This window comes from Rana temporaria, chromosome 3, assembly GCF_905171775.1.
Source record: "Rana temporaria chromosome 3, aRanTem1.1, whole genome shotgun sequence".
Taxonomy (NCBI): Eukaryota; Metazoa; Chordata; class Amphibia; order Anura; family Ranidae; genus Rana; species Rana temporaria.
In genome coordinates, this window is record NC_053491.1 from 17,635,600 (window position 1) to 17,651,970 (window position 16,371).

The 16,371-nt window shown below is 49.3% G+C and overlaps 1 protein-coding gene across 1 annotated transcript in view; it reads right to left on the minus strand.

The window, feature by feature from the left end:
* LRRK1 (leucine rich repeat kinase 1) overlaps nucleotides 1-16,371 on the minus strand; it is a 305,999-nt gene that overhangs the window by 114,521 nt on the left and 175,107 nt on the right. Inside the window, exons 14-15 of the mRNA XM_040342319.1 lie at nucleotides 12,407-12,519; nucleotides 11,805-12,019 (exon numbers count right to left, since the gene is read on the minus strand). Coding sequence (XP_040198253.1) covers nucleotides 11,805-12,019; nucleotides 12,407-12,519 — 328 coding nt within the window. The remainder of the gene's footprint in view (nucleotides 1-11,804; nucleotides 12,020-12,406; nucleotides 12,520-16,371) is intronic.

Genomic DNA, 16,371 nt, shown 5'->3' on the forward strand with positions numbered 1-16,371 from the left:
CTGTGCCATTACATTACATGCCTCACTGTGCCATTACATTACATGCCTCCACTGTGCCATCACTTGCCCCCACTGTGCCATCACTTGCCCCCACTGTGCCGGCCAAGACGATCTCCCTACCTTATTTTTTTGCGATTCTGGCTTCCAGGCATCCATGATTCAAAAGCCACGCCTTCTCCTCAGACTGTTCTGTGATAGGCGGAACACAAATTTTCCCAGCAGGGCCTCTGTTCAGTGTTCCGCCTATCACGGATGTCCTCTCGTCCAAGGATGAGAAGGCATCCGTGATAGGCGGAACACTGAACAGAGGCCCTGCTGGGAAAATTTGTGTTCTGCCTATCATGGAACAGTCTGAGGAGGAGGCGCGGCTTTTAAATCATGGATGCCCGCAGCCTGACGGAGACTGTCATCGGCGTATAAGACGACCCCCGACTTTGGATGAATTTTTTTTGCATCCAAAAGGACGTCTTATACGCCGGAAGATACGGTAATAAATAAATTCCATATCCCATAGTTTGTAGACACTATGGGGCAGATTCACGTACATCGGCGCATATTTGCGTCGGGCGCAGCGTATCTAAGATACACTACACCGCCGTAACTTACTTTTTTTTTTTGGAATCCTCAAAGAATTCGCGCCGTAAGTTACGGCGGCGTAGTGTATCTTTGGCGGCGTAAGGGCGCGGAATTCAAATGGATGTGATGAGGGCGTGTTTTATGTAAATACGACGTGACCCGACGTAAATGACATTTACGCCATCCGTGGGGGTATCCCAGAGCGCATGCTCGAAATTAAACCGGAACAAGCCAATGTTTACGACGGTGATGTCATTCTACGCAAATCCCTATTCGCGAACAACTTACGCAAACAACGTAAAAAAATTCAAAAGGCGACGCGGGAACGACGGCCATACTTAACATTGAGTACACCTCATAATAGCAGGGGTAACTATACGCCGGAAAAAGCCGAACGCAAACGACGTAAAAAAATGCGCCGGCCGGACGTACGTTCGTGGATCTCCGTAACTAGCTAATTTGCATACTCAACGCGGAATTCGACGGAAACGCCACCTAGCGGCCGTCGAAAAAATGCACCTAAGATCCGACGGCGTACTAAGACGTACGCCTGTCGGATCGATCCCAGATGCAGTCGTATCTTGTTTTGTAGATACAAAACAAAGATACGACGCAGGAACTTTAAAATTACACGGCGTATCAATAGATACGCCGGCGTAATTCTTTTGTGGATCTGCCTCTATAACGTTCACATGAACCAATTATACGCTTATTGGGATTTTTTTTAACAAAAATATGTAACAGAATACATATTGGCCTAAATTGATGAAGACATTACATTTTTTTTCGATTGGATTTGTTTTATATGTTTTTTTTTTGTTTTTTTTAACTGTCTATATTTTTTTTGTTTATAGCACAAAAAGTAAAAACCGCAGAGGTGATCAAATACCACCAAAAGAAAGCTCTATTTGTGGGGGAAAAAGGACGCCAATTTTGTTTGTGTACATCGTTGCATGATTGCGCAATCATCAGTTAACGTAACGCAAAAAATGGCCCAGTCAAAAAGGAGGTCGAGTGGTTAAAGCGCTTGGGAATGGCGCTGATCTAGGCTAATCACATGCAATACCTGGAGGGCGCCGGGGGCTGTGTACCCATTTGTGTTTACTACACTGGAATGATTTTTTTCAGTGCTGCTCAGTGAGAAATATGGGTTACTGAACATTACAAATAAAACACAAATCTCCAACAAGCGTAAATATTCTAATTTCAGAATATCAACATTCCAAAGCTTCCTACATTCCCAAGTTTTACCTTTTAATGTGGCTGAAAGCAAATCTTTTTTAGAATTACTTTCATGAAAAGTTTGAAATAGATGTCAGATGTTCAGTTTGGTATACAACAACATAATTAGCCAACACCAAGAAACAAAGAAATGGGCCTATAGGGTCCTTCCACAGGGGGGCGCTCTGCTCCGTGTCACGTTTAGGTCCAGAAAAAAAAACAAAAAAAGGACTGAAAAAACTAGACGGACTCGGAGGAAGGCAGATATAAATGGATGCGAGTCTGTTTACATCCTCCTCACCAAAGAGCTACATGGAGCTTCCAATCAGGTCCACCCGAAAAACTGAAAGGTGAACGTGATCGAAAAGCCCGTGTGAAAGGTACAAATAATGTAAACCGATTTATTTATACTGTTAAAAAATGTATTTATTAGCATGCATCCATTACGATTTTTTCAATACAATATTTGTAAAGTATTCATCCACATCTCTGCCTATAACCCATCAATCGTATGTTTTTTCCATCCCTACAAAAGAATACAATAATGCAAATTCATAGACATCAACTTATGATGGGGAGGCTGTATACATTCTCAATGCATTTTGTGAACAAACTGCCTTCTTCAGGAGAGAGGTGTGTATATTATATGTAACATATCAAATAAGATATGGTTATATTTTAAATATCTTTATATTAGTTATGTACTAAATGTACCCACCTCTCTCCTGAAGAAGTGAATTCACAAAATGTGTTGAGAATGTGTACAGCCCCCGTCATAAGTGGATATCTATGAATATGCACCATCCTCTGCCCTACTGACGCCGTCCTCTGCCCTACTGACGCCGTCCACTGCCCTACTGACGCCGTCCACTGCCCTACTGACGCCGTCCACTGCCCTACTGACGCCGTCCACTGCCCTACTGACGCCGTCCACTGCCCTACTGACGCCGTCCACACACCCTCCTCTGCCCTACCGACGCCGTCCACTGCCCTGCCGACGCCGTCCACTGCCCTGCCGACGCCGTCCACTGCCCTGCCGACGCCGTCCACTGCCCTGCCGACGCCGTCCACTGCCCTGCCGACGCCGTCCACTGCCCTGCCGACGCCATCCACTGCCCTGCCGACGCCGTCCACTGCCCTGCCGACGCCGTCCACTGCCCTACCGACGCCGTCCACTGCCCTACCGACGCCGTCCACATCGTTCACTACCCTACTGACATCGTCCTCTGCCCCACTGACACTGCCCACACACCGTTCACTACCCTGACACAGCCCACTGCCCTACTGACAGGGTCCACATTGTGCACTGCCCTACTGACACCACCCTCTGCTCTACTGACACTGCCCTCTGCCCTACTGACACTGTCCACACCGTTCACTACCCTGACACTGCCCTACTGACACTGTCCACACACCGTTCACTACCCTGACACTGCCCACTGCCCTACTGACACTGTCCACACACCGTTCACTACCCTGACACTGCCCACTGCCCTACTGACACTGTCCACACACCGTTCACTACCCTGACACTGCCCTACTGACATTGGCCACACCGTTCACTACCCTGACACTGCCCTACTGACACTGTCCACACTGTGCACTGCCCTACTGACACCACCCTCTGCCCCACTGACACTGTCCACACACCGTTCACTACCCTGACACTGCCCACTGCCCTACTGACACTGTCAACACTGTGCACTGCTCCACTGACACTGCCCTCTGCCCTACTGACGCCGTCCACACACCCGTCCTCTGCCCTACTGACACCGTCCACTGCCCTACTGACACCGTCCACACACCATTCACTACCCTACTGACACCGTCCTCTGCCCCACTGACACTGCCCACACACCGTTCACTACCTTGACACTGCCCACTGCCCTACTGACACTGTCAACACTGTGCACTGCTCTACTGACACCGCCCTCTGCCCTACTGACACTGTCCACACACCGTTCACTACCCTGACACTGCCCTACTGACATTGGCCACACCGTTCACTACCCTGACACTGCCCTACTGACACTGTCCACACTGTGCACTGCCCTACTGACACCACCCTCTGCCCCACTGACACTGTCCACACACCGTTCACTACCCTGACACTGCCCACTGCCCTACTGACACTGTCAACACTGTGCACTGCTCCACTGACACTGCCCTCTGCCCTACTGACGCCGTCCACACACCCGTCCTCTGCCCTACTGACACCGTCCACTGCCCTACTGACACCGTCCACACACCATTCACTACCCTACTGACACCGTCCTCTGCCCCACTGACACTGCCCACACACCGTTCACTACCTTGACACTGCCCACTGCCCTACTGACACTGTCAACACTGTGCACTGCTCTACTGACACCGCCCTCTGCCCTACTGACACTGTCCACACACCGTTCACTACCCTGACACTGCCCTACTGACATTGGCCACACCGTTCACTACCCTGACACTGCCCACTGCCCTACTGACACTGTCCACACTGTGCACTGCCCTACTGACACCACCCTCTGCCCCACTGACACTGTCCACACACCGTTCACTACCCTGACACTGCCCACTGCCCTACTGACACTGTCAACACTGTGCACTGCTCCACTGACACTGCCCTCTGCCCTACTGACGCCGTCCACACACCCGTCCTCTGCCCTACTGACACCGTCCACACACCATTCACTACCCTACTGACACCGTCCTCTGCCCCACTGACACTGCCCACACACCGTTCACTACCTTGACACTGCCCACTGCCCACTGCCCTACTGACACTGTCAACACTGTGCACTGCTCTACTGACACCGCCCTCTGCCCTACTGACACTGTCTACACACCGTTCCCTACCCTGACACTGCCCTACTGACATTGTCCACACCGTTCACTACCCTGACACTGCCCACTGCCCTACTGACAATGTCCACTGCTCTACTGACACCGCCCTCTGCCCTACTGACACTGTCTACACACCGTTCCCTACCCTGACACTGCCCTACTGACATTGTCCACACCGTTCACTACCCTGACACTGCCCTACTGACATTGTCCACACCGTTCACTACCCTGACACTGCCCTACTGACATTGTCCACACCGTTCACTACCCTGACACTGCCCACTGCCCTACTGACACTGTCCCCACAACGTTCACTACCTTGACACTGCCCTACTGACACCGCCCACTGCCCTACTGACACTGCGCACTGCCCTACTGACACTGCCCACTGCCCTACTGACACTGTCCACACACCATTCACTACACTGACACTGCCCACTGCCCTACTGACACTGTCAACACTACTGACACCGTCCACACACTGTGCACTGCCCTACTGACACCGTCCACTACCCTACTGACACCGCCCACACCCTGTCCACTACCCTACTGATACGGTCCACTGCCCTACTGACACTTTCCACCACTCCAATAACACCGCCCAATGTCCACTTTTAGGCTAGGTTCACAGCAGGGGGTCCGGTGCATCCCCGTTCAGAGCCAAAGATGCACAGAACCCTTCTGCTGTGTGCTCCGCTGCCCTCCCCCGGACCTGTGTGAACCAAATCCATATACAAGAATGCTTTTGTTTTATTTAACCATTCCCCTTTAAGCTCCTTCTACTGTTAAAATAGTTTGGTCACAAAAACTGTTCAATACCACTCTCCTTGGGGGCACGTCTTTTACAATCCTATAGTGTATATAGTAAAAAAAAAAATAATAATTACTGTGTACCGAATTTGGCTTGAAGAAAAGGTGGCAACCCTAGCCGCCGCACCAGAGGAAAGCAGCAGTGCTTTAAAAGGCGATTTCAAGCCTCGCCTTTGCAGCTGATTAGGAGGGGCTCTGCTGCTACAAAAGAAGAGAGCCCAGAAGTGGGTCTTTAACAATTCACCACTTCTTTCCCGGTGGCGTGCCTAAATACGAACCTGAGCTGCAGGAAGGGTCTGCAAGAGTCAGAGCATTGCACCCACAATCCACTGAATACAACTGCCATGCTTTGCAGGTTCAAACACAAAAAAAAATAAATGCAGGTTATATACACAAATAGTGAAGTCCCTGGCCTCCTTTCACTATCCCGGCGCTCAGGAATTCACAGGATCCTAATAACTTAGTTTTAAAAATAAAATAGAAATAATATAGTGTTGCCACTAAAATTATCATAAATATATATATATATACACACATATATATAAACTTGAGCAGCCGCTTTAAAATATAGATATATAAAGCAAAGATAGTGAAACAACAAGTCTATTTAAGTCCTGTGATTTACTAAAGCAGCGCTAATTATCACTCCACTCAGCGTGACCAATCTTTTCTTATAATAGTGAGGAAAAAAATGTTATAGCAAAAAGTAAAAAATATTGCTTTTTTTTTCAAAATTGTCGCCCATTTTTTGTTTATAGTTCAAAAAATAAAAACGGTAGAGGTGATCAAATACCACCAAAAGAAAGCTCTATTTGTGGGAAAAAGAGGGTGCCACGTCGCACGACCGCGCAATTGTCAGTTAAAGCGACGCAGTGCCGATTCGCAAAAAATGGCCCGGTCATTGGGGCAGCCAATTCTTCCGGGGCTGAGGTGGTTAAAGCAGAGTTCCACCTAAAAATTGAACTTCCGCTTAACCCACTCCTCGCCCCCTTACATGCCACATTTGGCATGTAATTTTTTTTGGGGGGGGGGGGGAGTGGGGGCTTCAGGAGAAGGGGACTTCCTGTCCCACTTCCTCCTTCCGCCGAGGGGCTGGAAAGGCGATTAGCTTAAATCGCCTTTTCACAGCCCCTCCCTGTAGGCGAGCGCCTGTCCAATCGGACGGCGCTGCGCCGCTCGCGCATGTGCAGTGGGTGCCTGGCTGTGAAGCCGAAAGCTGTCACTGCCGGGTGCCCACACTAAGAATGAAGACGTCGGCCGGTGAGGGGGGGGGGGCGAGGAGCGGAGCCCCGGCCGGCGCGTCGCTGGAGCCGTGGAGCAGGTAAGTGTCTGTTTATTAAAAGCCAGCAGCTACACTTTTTGTAGCTGCTGACTTTTAATAAACTTAAAAAAAAGGTGGAAAACCCCTTTAAGCAAAGCCTTTTCTCTACATTTGTGTCGGGTTTTTCACTAAAAATAGATTCAGATGCAACAATCACTTATAATTGGTAGCTATAAAGTACCACGTTTGCTTTTTCACTTTTCTATTGTATTCTATTATACGACCGTCTAATAGAAGAAATATTAGTGAAATATTCGTCTCGGCAAAGAAGAAGCATCTCATTACTTTCTGCTAATTAGTCAAATTAACAAAAATATCCCACCAGGATATTGGAAGCAAATTGTTTCCAGTATAATCATTCTGCCTGTATGTCAGAAAATCTGGGTCTGTCTCTTCCCTCAGGTGAGATCTGATACACAGCAGGGGTTTGGATGAGCTCCCAGCGCTGCTGAGGTCACGCCGCACAGAACGCCGTTTTCTCGTCTCAAAGCGATTCTCAGTGCTGCGCTTGGCAGGTGACATCAGGCGAAGTTTTTATACCAGTGGAAAAACAGCTCATTAATAGAGAGTGCCGTGTGCAAACAGAAGGAGTGATGGCAGATAAGATCCATCAGACCGCTTTACATTTCCGTTACAAGACCCCAGACTTCTACGCCGACCGTGACTTCCAATGAAATAAGAGCTCCAGAGCTTCACATATAGAAATAATCTGCGCTGTCGCTTTTACAATTATCAATATCTGGTTAGCAGTTGACCCTTCCAGGTCCCTCGTCACCAAGTCTACACATTGGATACTTCTATCTCCAAACATTTTTTAATAAAAAAGGTTTTCAGAAATGTAAGATTGCGGGACAACCATATCGGTTTGGATAGTTCACCGCCAACAGTGCTTGTCTTGGTGATCATGATATACCTTTACCAGAATAGTGTACACCAGGGGTGGGCAACCTCAAAGAGGTTGCAATTCACATCACATCCCCTACAGTAATGTCCTCTGCCCCCCTTCACATCACTCCCCCCCATTAGTGTCCTCCGCCCCCCTTTACATCACTCCACCCCTTACAGTAATGTCCTCTGCCCTCCTTCTCATCACTCCCCCCCATTAGTGTCCTCCGCCCCCTTTACATCACTCCACCCCCTACAGTAATGTCCTCTGCCCCCCTTCACATCACCCCCCTACAGAAGTATCCTCTGTCCCCCTTCACATCACCCCCCAAAATAGTGTCCTCTGCCCCCCTTCACATCACTCCCCCCCATTAGTGTCCTCCGCCCCCCTTTACATCACTCCACCCCCTACAGTAATGTCCTCTGCCCCCCTCCACATCACCCCCCTACAGAAGTATCCTCTGTCCCCCTTCACATCACCCCCCAAAATAGTGTCCTCTGCCCCCTTTCACATCAACCCCCATAGTAGTATCCTTTGTCCCCCTTCATATCACCCCCCACAATAGTGTCCTCTGCCCCCTTCACATTAACACCCACAGTAGTATCCTCTGTCCCCCTTCATGTCACCCCCCACAATAGTGTCCTCCGCCCAGGGGCGGACTGACCATTTGGGCAATCGGGCACCGCCCGAGGGCCCCATGCCACTAGGGGGCCCCATCAGGGTTGCCAGCCTCAGTAAAACCAGGGACAGTAAGTAAAAAGTTGTGGTTTTTTTTTACATCTGTCCCTGAAATGTCCCTTACCGACATCCCTTTGGTCTAAAAATCCCAAGATTATAGCTGCCCCGCCTCTCCAGTACCTTTTCAGTGTGTGTATGTGTATACTGTGTGTACGTATACTGTGTGGCCCCATAATCTATTGCCTGGGGGCCCCATAATCTCCTATTGCCTGGGGGCCCCATAATCTCCTATTGCCCGGGGGCCCCATGAGTTGTCAGTCCGCCCCTGCCACTAGAGGGCCCCATCAGGGTTGCCAGGCTCAATAGAACCAAGGTCAGTATGTACAAATGTGTCTTTTTTAACATCTTTCCCTGATATGTCCAAAACCGACATGCTTTTGATGTGAAAATCCCGAGATTTTAGCTGCCCCTGCCTCTGCACTGCCTCCTGGCGTGATGTCCATCTGTAAGCCTGTGGGCCCCATAATGTTCTATTGCCCGGTGGCCCCATGAGTTGTCAGTCCGCCCCTGGAGGGAGGGGACTCACAAGGGGAGGAGACCGATGTGTGTTCCTCTGTACTGGGAACACAGCATCGGTCTCCTCACCTCTGACAGTGTAACAAATGTCAGTTAGGTGTCTGATCCGTCCGCCGCAATGAAAACAAAATAATACCAAGCTCATGCCATGAGCTTGTTTTAACCTCTTAAATGCCAGGACATTTATAAACATACCTTGGTGGACCAAGGGGTTAAAAACAGTAAAACAATGTCAGGCATATAAAGAGTTAGAACTAGTACAAGTAAAAGAAATAAAAGAAGAAGAAGAAGGACCGCAAGAGTCGAGAAAAAGTTCCGAATTGCAGATAGATAAGAACCAACGAAACATGGGGTCTGTGAAAGTTTGAACATTTAAAAACTTGGCTACCATTTTGCCCACACTACTGTACAATTTCACCTCTTTATTAGCAACAAGTATGCCCTTTAAATGCCATGAGCGGGAATAAACGGTGGCGTGGTGAATCCCTTCATCTCTGATAGAAGGATTCCGCTCGTTTCAGGACCCCCTGTGGTTTTCAATCCTTTTATCACAGGAAAGACAGAAAATATCGATTTAATGCCGTGTTGTCAATGAAAGCCGTTTTTTTTTTTCTTTTTCCGAATCCCTGCTGCCCCTTTTTTTTTCTTTAATAAAGCTGGGAAATGTTTGCATGTCGGGGAGGTTCAACAAAAAAGGATTTCCTGACTTTGATAAATGTCCCCTATTATATCTGTCACCTGTGTCTGGGATCCTGACATCCATTCACCATTTATTTATTAAACTTTGTATTTTTAAAGTTTTCCCCTTAGAATGAAAGAATAATGGTGCTCAAAAATTCCCTATTCTCGGGGGAATAAATAATGTAATTTCCCGGGGAGCGTTTGCATATATGTTGCTTCATGGAAGTGGGCCTTTTTCCATGGGGCCGCATCTACACCGATCAGCCATAACATTATAACCACCCAACTAATATTCAGCAGGCCCCAGACCCATTGAAGGAATTGACTCCACTAGACCGAGCATCACACTGCCTCCGCCAGATTGCCTTCCTCTAATGGTGCATCCTGGTGCCATAGTGGTGGCTGGTGCTCAAAATATTTGGGGGGGGCGCAAACAAACTTAAAGAGGAGTTCCACCCATTTTTTTTAACTTAATCTATATTCAATCTCCTAAACTAATCCTTTTCACATTGGTATTTATTTATTTATTTTTCTGCCTAGAAATACCTTTTTAACTTTATTGCTTCTTGACTTCCGCCCTTAATAGCCTAGGCGATTACAAGGGTTTCTGGGATATCGCCCACTGCCGAACAACTTTTTTTTCTCGTTCGGCGGCAGAAACCCAAACCCCCCGCTTAACAACTTTAGCAACCCCCCCCCCCCCCCCCCCGCTTCTCAAACGGCTCTAGTCCCATGAATCCAGCTCCCTCCGTATGTTACATGAATCGACATTGCTATAGCAACCGCTCAGGCATCACAAAAGTCCAGGAAATGAACACAGAACGGCTTCAGATGCCCACAGCCAAAATGGAACCTGCCTGCTTCCGAGATCTGTGAGTAAAAGATTATTTTTCAAGAAAGTGAAAGAGCAATAAAATATGCCATGTTAGAAATGTTATTTTCCAGGTTTTAAAAATTACAGAGCAGTCGTTAAAACATTTTTTTGGGGGGGCTGGAACTCCGCTTTAAAAACAAAATAAGTACCACTGTGCCCATCAAACGGAGCCACTGTGCCCATCAAACGCAGCCACTGTGCCCAAACGCAGCCACTGTGCCCATCAAACGCAGCCACTGTGCCCATCAAACGCTGCCAGTGTATCCATCATTTGCCGTGGACACACTGGCAGCTTGAATGAATGGGAGGCGGTTTTCAAGCGCTTAGCAGAGGCTATTTCCAGCGCTAAAGTGCTTGATAACCGCCCCAGTGTGATTTCTGCCTGCTCTGTCCTCTCTCTGCCATCTGCAAGAGTCACTTCTGACCAAGGAATCTTGAGAGACGTCACCCCCAGCACACTCAGACTTTGTAGAGGGGTGTCCATTCCCTCCACTCAGGTCTCAGATTATACTCAGCTCTCTGCTATGCAGTGTGTGACATCAGATCCATGCCCCCTGCCTTCCGAAGCTCAGAAATGCTGTATAAATTCTGGATTTTGAATGAATGAGAGGAGAGGGGGCTGCAGACATAGATGTGCGCAGGGGGTGGCACACCCTAATCACTATGTGCAATGCTGATGCCCCCTCCTGGCCAGGCTTCTCCCCTTGCTGCACCTCCCCCGCAGAGCTGCTGGCTTCTCTTTTCACCGCTTACCCCGGCTGGTGCGGGGGGGTGTTTCAGAATGGAGAATGGGGGAAGGGGGCAGTAAATATGTCATTTACCGGTCCCTTCCTTTTCTAAATGAACATAGTGGACAAGCTCACTTACTGTGTTCATCCATAACTGTGTTTACTACGTTTCAGTTTGTGACTGAACAGAAAGCCACTCAGCACAGAGCACTTTCTATTCATTCACTGCCCTGTGCATCTGAGCCTGCAGAGAAAGGCATTACTGTTTGAGCGTTGGGGTGCACACCATACTACAATAGGCTGTGCACACCTATGGCTGCAGATAAACGGGTACAACATATGTAAAATGATTTGTTTCATCTCTGTGTATCACCTGAGGCTAGTCCTTTCACTGGGTATATGTGAGGGTTCACAACCACTTTGAAGGTGACTGTTGTGAGGACTGGGCAAGGATCATACCCTTTGGAGTAAATGAAAGGTGTTGATTACATATATGCCTCTACATAACAATAGTAACACAGAAGATCTCATCATTACCCACAAGTTGGAAAACAGACAGAGGCCTCACCAGCTTTAAAAAAAAAATTGTGAGTGAGCGACCACCCTAGTAATCACCTTTGCCTTAATGCTCACAGGCCTCTGCAGCTCCCAGCGGGTAGTCCGGATTGTACTATCTCCTTGCATTTGCTGGGATACTTTTCCTGTCTGCAAGACCTCAAACAAAGTGGTCTTCCCTTGCCGTGGAGGTCCTACTATGATCATCTTCACAAGTCGACACCGCTCTGCTTTTCTCAGCTGGGCACGCAGGTAAGCCAGTATGGTCACTGGTCCTATAGAGAACAAACCACAAAATGAGCATGTACAACATGGAAATTGAGCCCATGGTATTGTATCTCCATATTGGCAGGGGCAGACTGACCATTGAGGCTCTCGGGCACTGCCCGAGGGCCCCATGCCACTAGGGGGCCCCATCAGGGTTGCCAGGCTCATTAAAACCAGGGACAGTATGTAAAAATCTGTGGTTTTTTTACATCTGTCCCTGATATTTCCAAAACCGACATGCTTTTGATGTGAAAATCCTGAGATTTTAGCTGCCCTGCCGCTGCACTGCCTCCTGGCGTGGTGGCCATCTGTAAGCCCGGGGGCCCCATAATCTTCTATTGCCCGGGGGCCCCATGAGTTGTCAGTCCGCCCCTGCATATGGGTTAGCTACTTGCCTTCCTTCCGGATCTCTGCAGGCAGGTTTGAGATGTTGAGGTCCTCAAGATCCAACTGCCACAGAGATGAAAGCTGGCCCAGTTCAGGTGGAAGCTCCTTTATCCCTGGATTACTAGGAAAGAAAAGGATACATTGATGTAGATGCTTTATACAACAATGAAACCAGCAGCACCTAAGGTTTCATGTACACGGGACGTATTTACTGCTCCTAAATGAGTAAACTTGACACATAGTAACCCATGTTTAAAATGTCAGTTTTGCAGCGTTTTGCCACGTTTAGAAGCGTTTAAAAATATATATTTTTTTAAATGGGCAAAAAAAACACCTATGAACGAAATGTGGCTAAACGCGTTTAGTCACGTTTGGCGTTTGAAACGTGGAAATGTTCTGCGTCTGAAACCCATTTTTTTGCTTTCAAAGAAACGCTGTTAACCACTTAAGACCCGGACCAAAATGCAGGTAAAGGACCCGGCCAGTTTTTGCGATTCAGCACTGCGTCGCTTTAACTAACTGCGAGGGTCTTGGTGAGCATTCTCGTAGTCCCTTGAGCTTCCTGGACTTCTGTAACTGCCTGCCTTGCCCGTATTGGAGGTATTTGCAGACCGTGTACTGATAGTCTGCAAAAACATGACATTACACCCGTGATCTGCTTGTCCTCCACGCTCCTCGATGTCTTCTCCCATCCTCTGCTATGATCACAGCGCCTGTCGTTTCAGCCAATCAGGTGACAGGTAACAGACCCGAGCACCTGATTGGCTGAGAGGCAGTTCAGTGTTTGGAAAGCAAATATTCATTTGCTTTCCTAACACAAGGCTGAGTGAACTGCGAGTGCCCAGCATGGCGCCTGCAGTTCACCTTTATGGACGTCTATTAGAGCCTATGGCTCTAATCAGGTGCTTCCAAAAAACACCCCGCCACTGTAATGCTGTTGCCTGGTGTGACGAGATCCTTCCTCGCCCAGGTCCTGCTCTCCCGACACTCCTCTGCTACCAGTGAGTCAGCTTGCAGATTGCAACGTCTGATGGTCCAGTCATCCAAGGTTCCGGGATCCGAATTACAGCTATGTGCCATTCGGACCCATTAAGAACAAACACCAGGCAGGCTGTATGTAAGTTCCAACAGGACTCTTTATTTTCAATTACACAGCACACTTTTATACAGAATTTGGAACATCCCACTCCCAACAACCGCTTTCCTATTGGTCAATTGTAAAGTATATGCAGTCTTCACTCAGGTCCCCCTTGACCATGCAAATGAGGACTTGAAATTGTCAACAGGGATTGGTCCAATAGCTTGGATAGAAAGACTTGTGTATTGAGACAGAAGCCCCAGGGGGTAATCAATGTACACAATAACCTGGTTCTAGCTAGACGGACTGACTCCGACACCCGCTCTTAACCTGCAGAACACAATAAAAGGTATTTCGCAAGCTGGTTCCACTTAGCATTTCAAAAGCCTTGCATTGAATGTCCCTCTCCTGTGTAACAGATGTCAAGTAGAAACACTTTAATATCTTAAGATCCATGACATTACTTCCCCTGGGAAACAGTCCAACAGCCGCAGTGGGACCCAAACGGGTCAACTCGAGGATGTTGGAAAAGTAGTCTTAAGGTTCCAGGACTGTCCGCTGGGATGACCCATCTGCCTTCCTGTTTTGAGGTCCTGGCCCATAATCGGATGGCAAGAGGCTCACATTCAGTCCTCTCCAAAAGCCCCTGTCCCGGCTAGGTCTGTCACACATCTCCCCCTTTGGCAGGAGACTAACACTGGGAGAGATCCCAATTCCGGTACCCACCCAGTACCCCAGATACCTTGTCCCAAACAGAGCATTACTCACCCAGCCAATCTCTGCCTCTCTCAGAGAACACGCCTGCCGCTGGGGAGAGGCCTGGACTGGCCCTTCTCCCTGGAGTCCTTTCAGCCGCTGGAGAGAAGACAGGGTGGCTGGGCTCAGTTCATCATGCCGTTGGGAATCTGGGCCAACTGGCCACCATTCCTGGGGTATACCAGTGGAGACTGCAGTCCCATCCACTGAGGCTAGGTAAAAATCCCCCGGTGCTTGCAAAGCAAAGCCGACATCCTCCTGTCTCAGTGCCGCACCATGTTCTGGGGTTGTGTCCGTGGAGATCGGAGTCCCATCCACTACCACCGGAACCCCCTCTTCTGTTAGTTGAGAGCAGAGGCCCGGGGCACTCTGCTCTGTTGCCAGCTCTTCCGCTGGGTTGATGTGAGTGGGGACCACAGTCCCATCCACCGATATCCGCTCAAGCTGTAGTGGTGTGCAGCAGCCAGTAGCATCCTGCCCTGCTGCCAGTGATTCAGCTGGGAGTAACAGCTTCACTACCTCAGCTTGTTGCTGCGGAGGGGGGCCAACCGCCCCGGCTCCCTGGAACTCCACAGTTGGTCCCGGTGCTGGGCAGAGATGGCTAGCATTCTGCCCTGTTGCCAGCACTTCTGCTGGGGGTGCATAATCCATAACATCCTCTGAACAGTCCATACATTCTGTAATCTGTGGCTGGGGAGTGATCGCCATCTTCTCACCCTGAGCCTCCGGAACTGCCACAGGGGTGGGGCAGAGGTCTTGATCCCTCTGTCCGGTGACCAGCGCTTCAGCTGGGGAAGTTCCTTGTAACTCCACAAATACTGTCCTTGGTGCTGGGCAGAGCACAGTGAAGTTTGGCCCTGATACCAGCTCTTCTGTTGGAGGCTCCCCAGGTTGTTCTTCCTCAGCAGAAAAGTCTATCAAATCCCCTGTCTCTACAACTGGTGTCTGGGGATAGAGGTTCACCATCTCCTGTCCATGGAACCCAGCAGATGCTATGGGTACTGAGCAGAGGTTAGCAGAGCTCGGCCCTGCGGTCAGCACTTCAGCTTTGGGAATGGCAAGCTCCCGATTTTCCACTGCTGATTCATCAGCCAGGATTTCATCACTGTCAGCTGATATTTCCTCATAGTCCCAGGTAAAGGGAACCTCACCCTGCTGCTGAGCGGAGTCTAGCAGCTGTTTGTAGGCAATTTCCAGTTCCCATTCCTGAGCGGCCAGGAATTCCAAATCTTCCTGTAACCAGTGCACTTCCGGGACATTCAGTCTTCGCTCTCTGTGCTCCATTATTTCCTCCCAACGCCACTCCCGATCGCTCCCAAAGTTGGGATCCCTGGACATCCTCCAATACAACAATCCCAGGCCATCATAGTCAAAGCCTTCCGTGGGGCTGTCATCCGCTGACCACGGGCACTCTTGGACTACATACCACCGGAGGGCTCTGTAGCTCTCGTCCAACCGCATCTCTTCCCGGATCAGCCTGCTTAACTCTGCTGTCCACTCCTGCTTTGGTTGTTCCCCCAATAACAACATCCGTACTTCATACTGTGACCAGTACCTTACATGGATGGAGGGGAGAGCTTTTCCCTGGTGTCGCTGCTCGCAGGCTAGCGCTTCTTTCCAGAGTTCGCAGCGGATCGAATCAGACCATCCAAGCAGGACCTCCTCTGATACTGGTCCTCTGCGCTGTATCTGCTTCTCTCGCAACCTCCTTCTGAATTCCTCTTCCATGGTTACTGATATCTGTACCTCTCCTCTTCTTTCATTTGGTGCTGCTTCTTTAGGCGTTGTCACCGATCGCCGTATTTCTGCAATTCTCAGCTCCTGTTGCCGCTCTCGTTCTCTCTGTTGTCGCTCTCGTTCTCTCTGTTGCCACTCTCGTTCTCTCTCATCCTGCCGCTGGAGGTCTCTAATGGTATTCTGTATGGCGGTCTCTGATGGGTTCGCACCATATAATGCCAACCGCTGTTGAACTCGCTGCTGGAACAAGTCTTCAACTGACCGGGGTCCTGCATCACCATCCCTCTGATCCATCTCGGCTAGCGCAATGATCAGGGTGGCCTTGTTCTTCCCACCGGTCCCTCCACGGCTCTCAAGCAAGTCTTTTAGCATGGTTCTCCTCCAGGCTGCATAGCTGGTCAT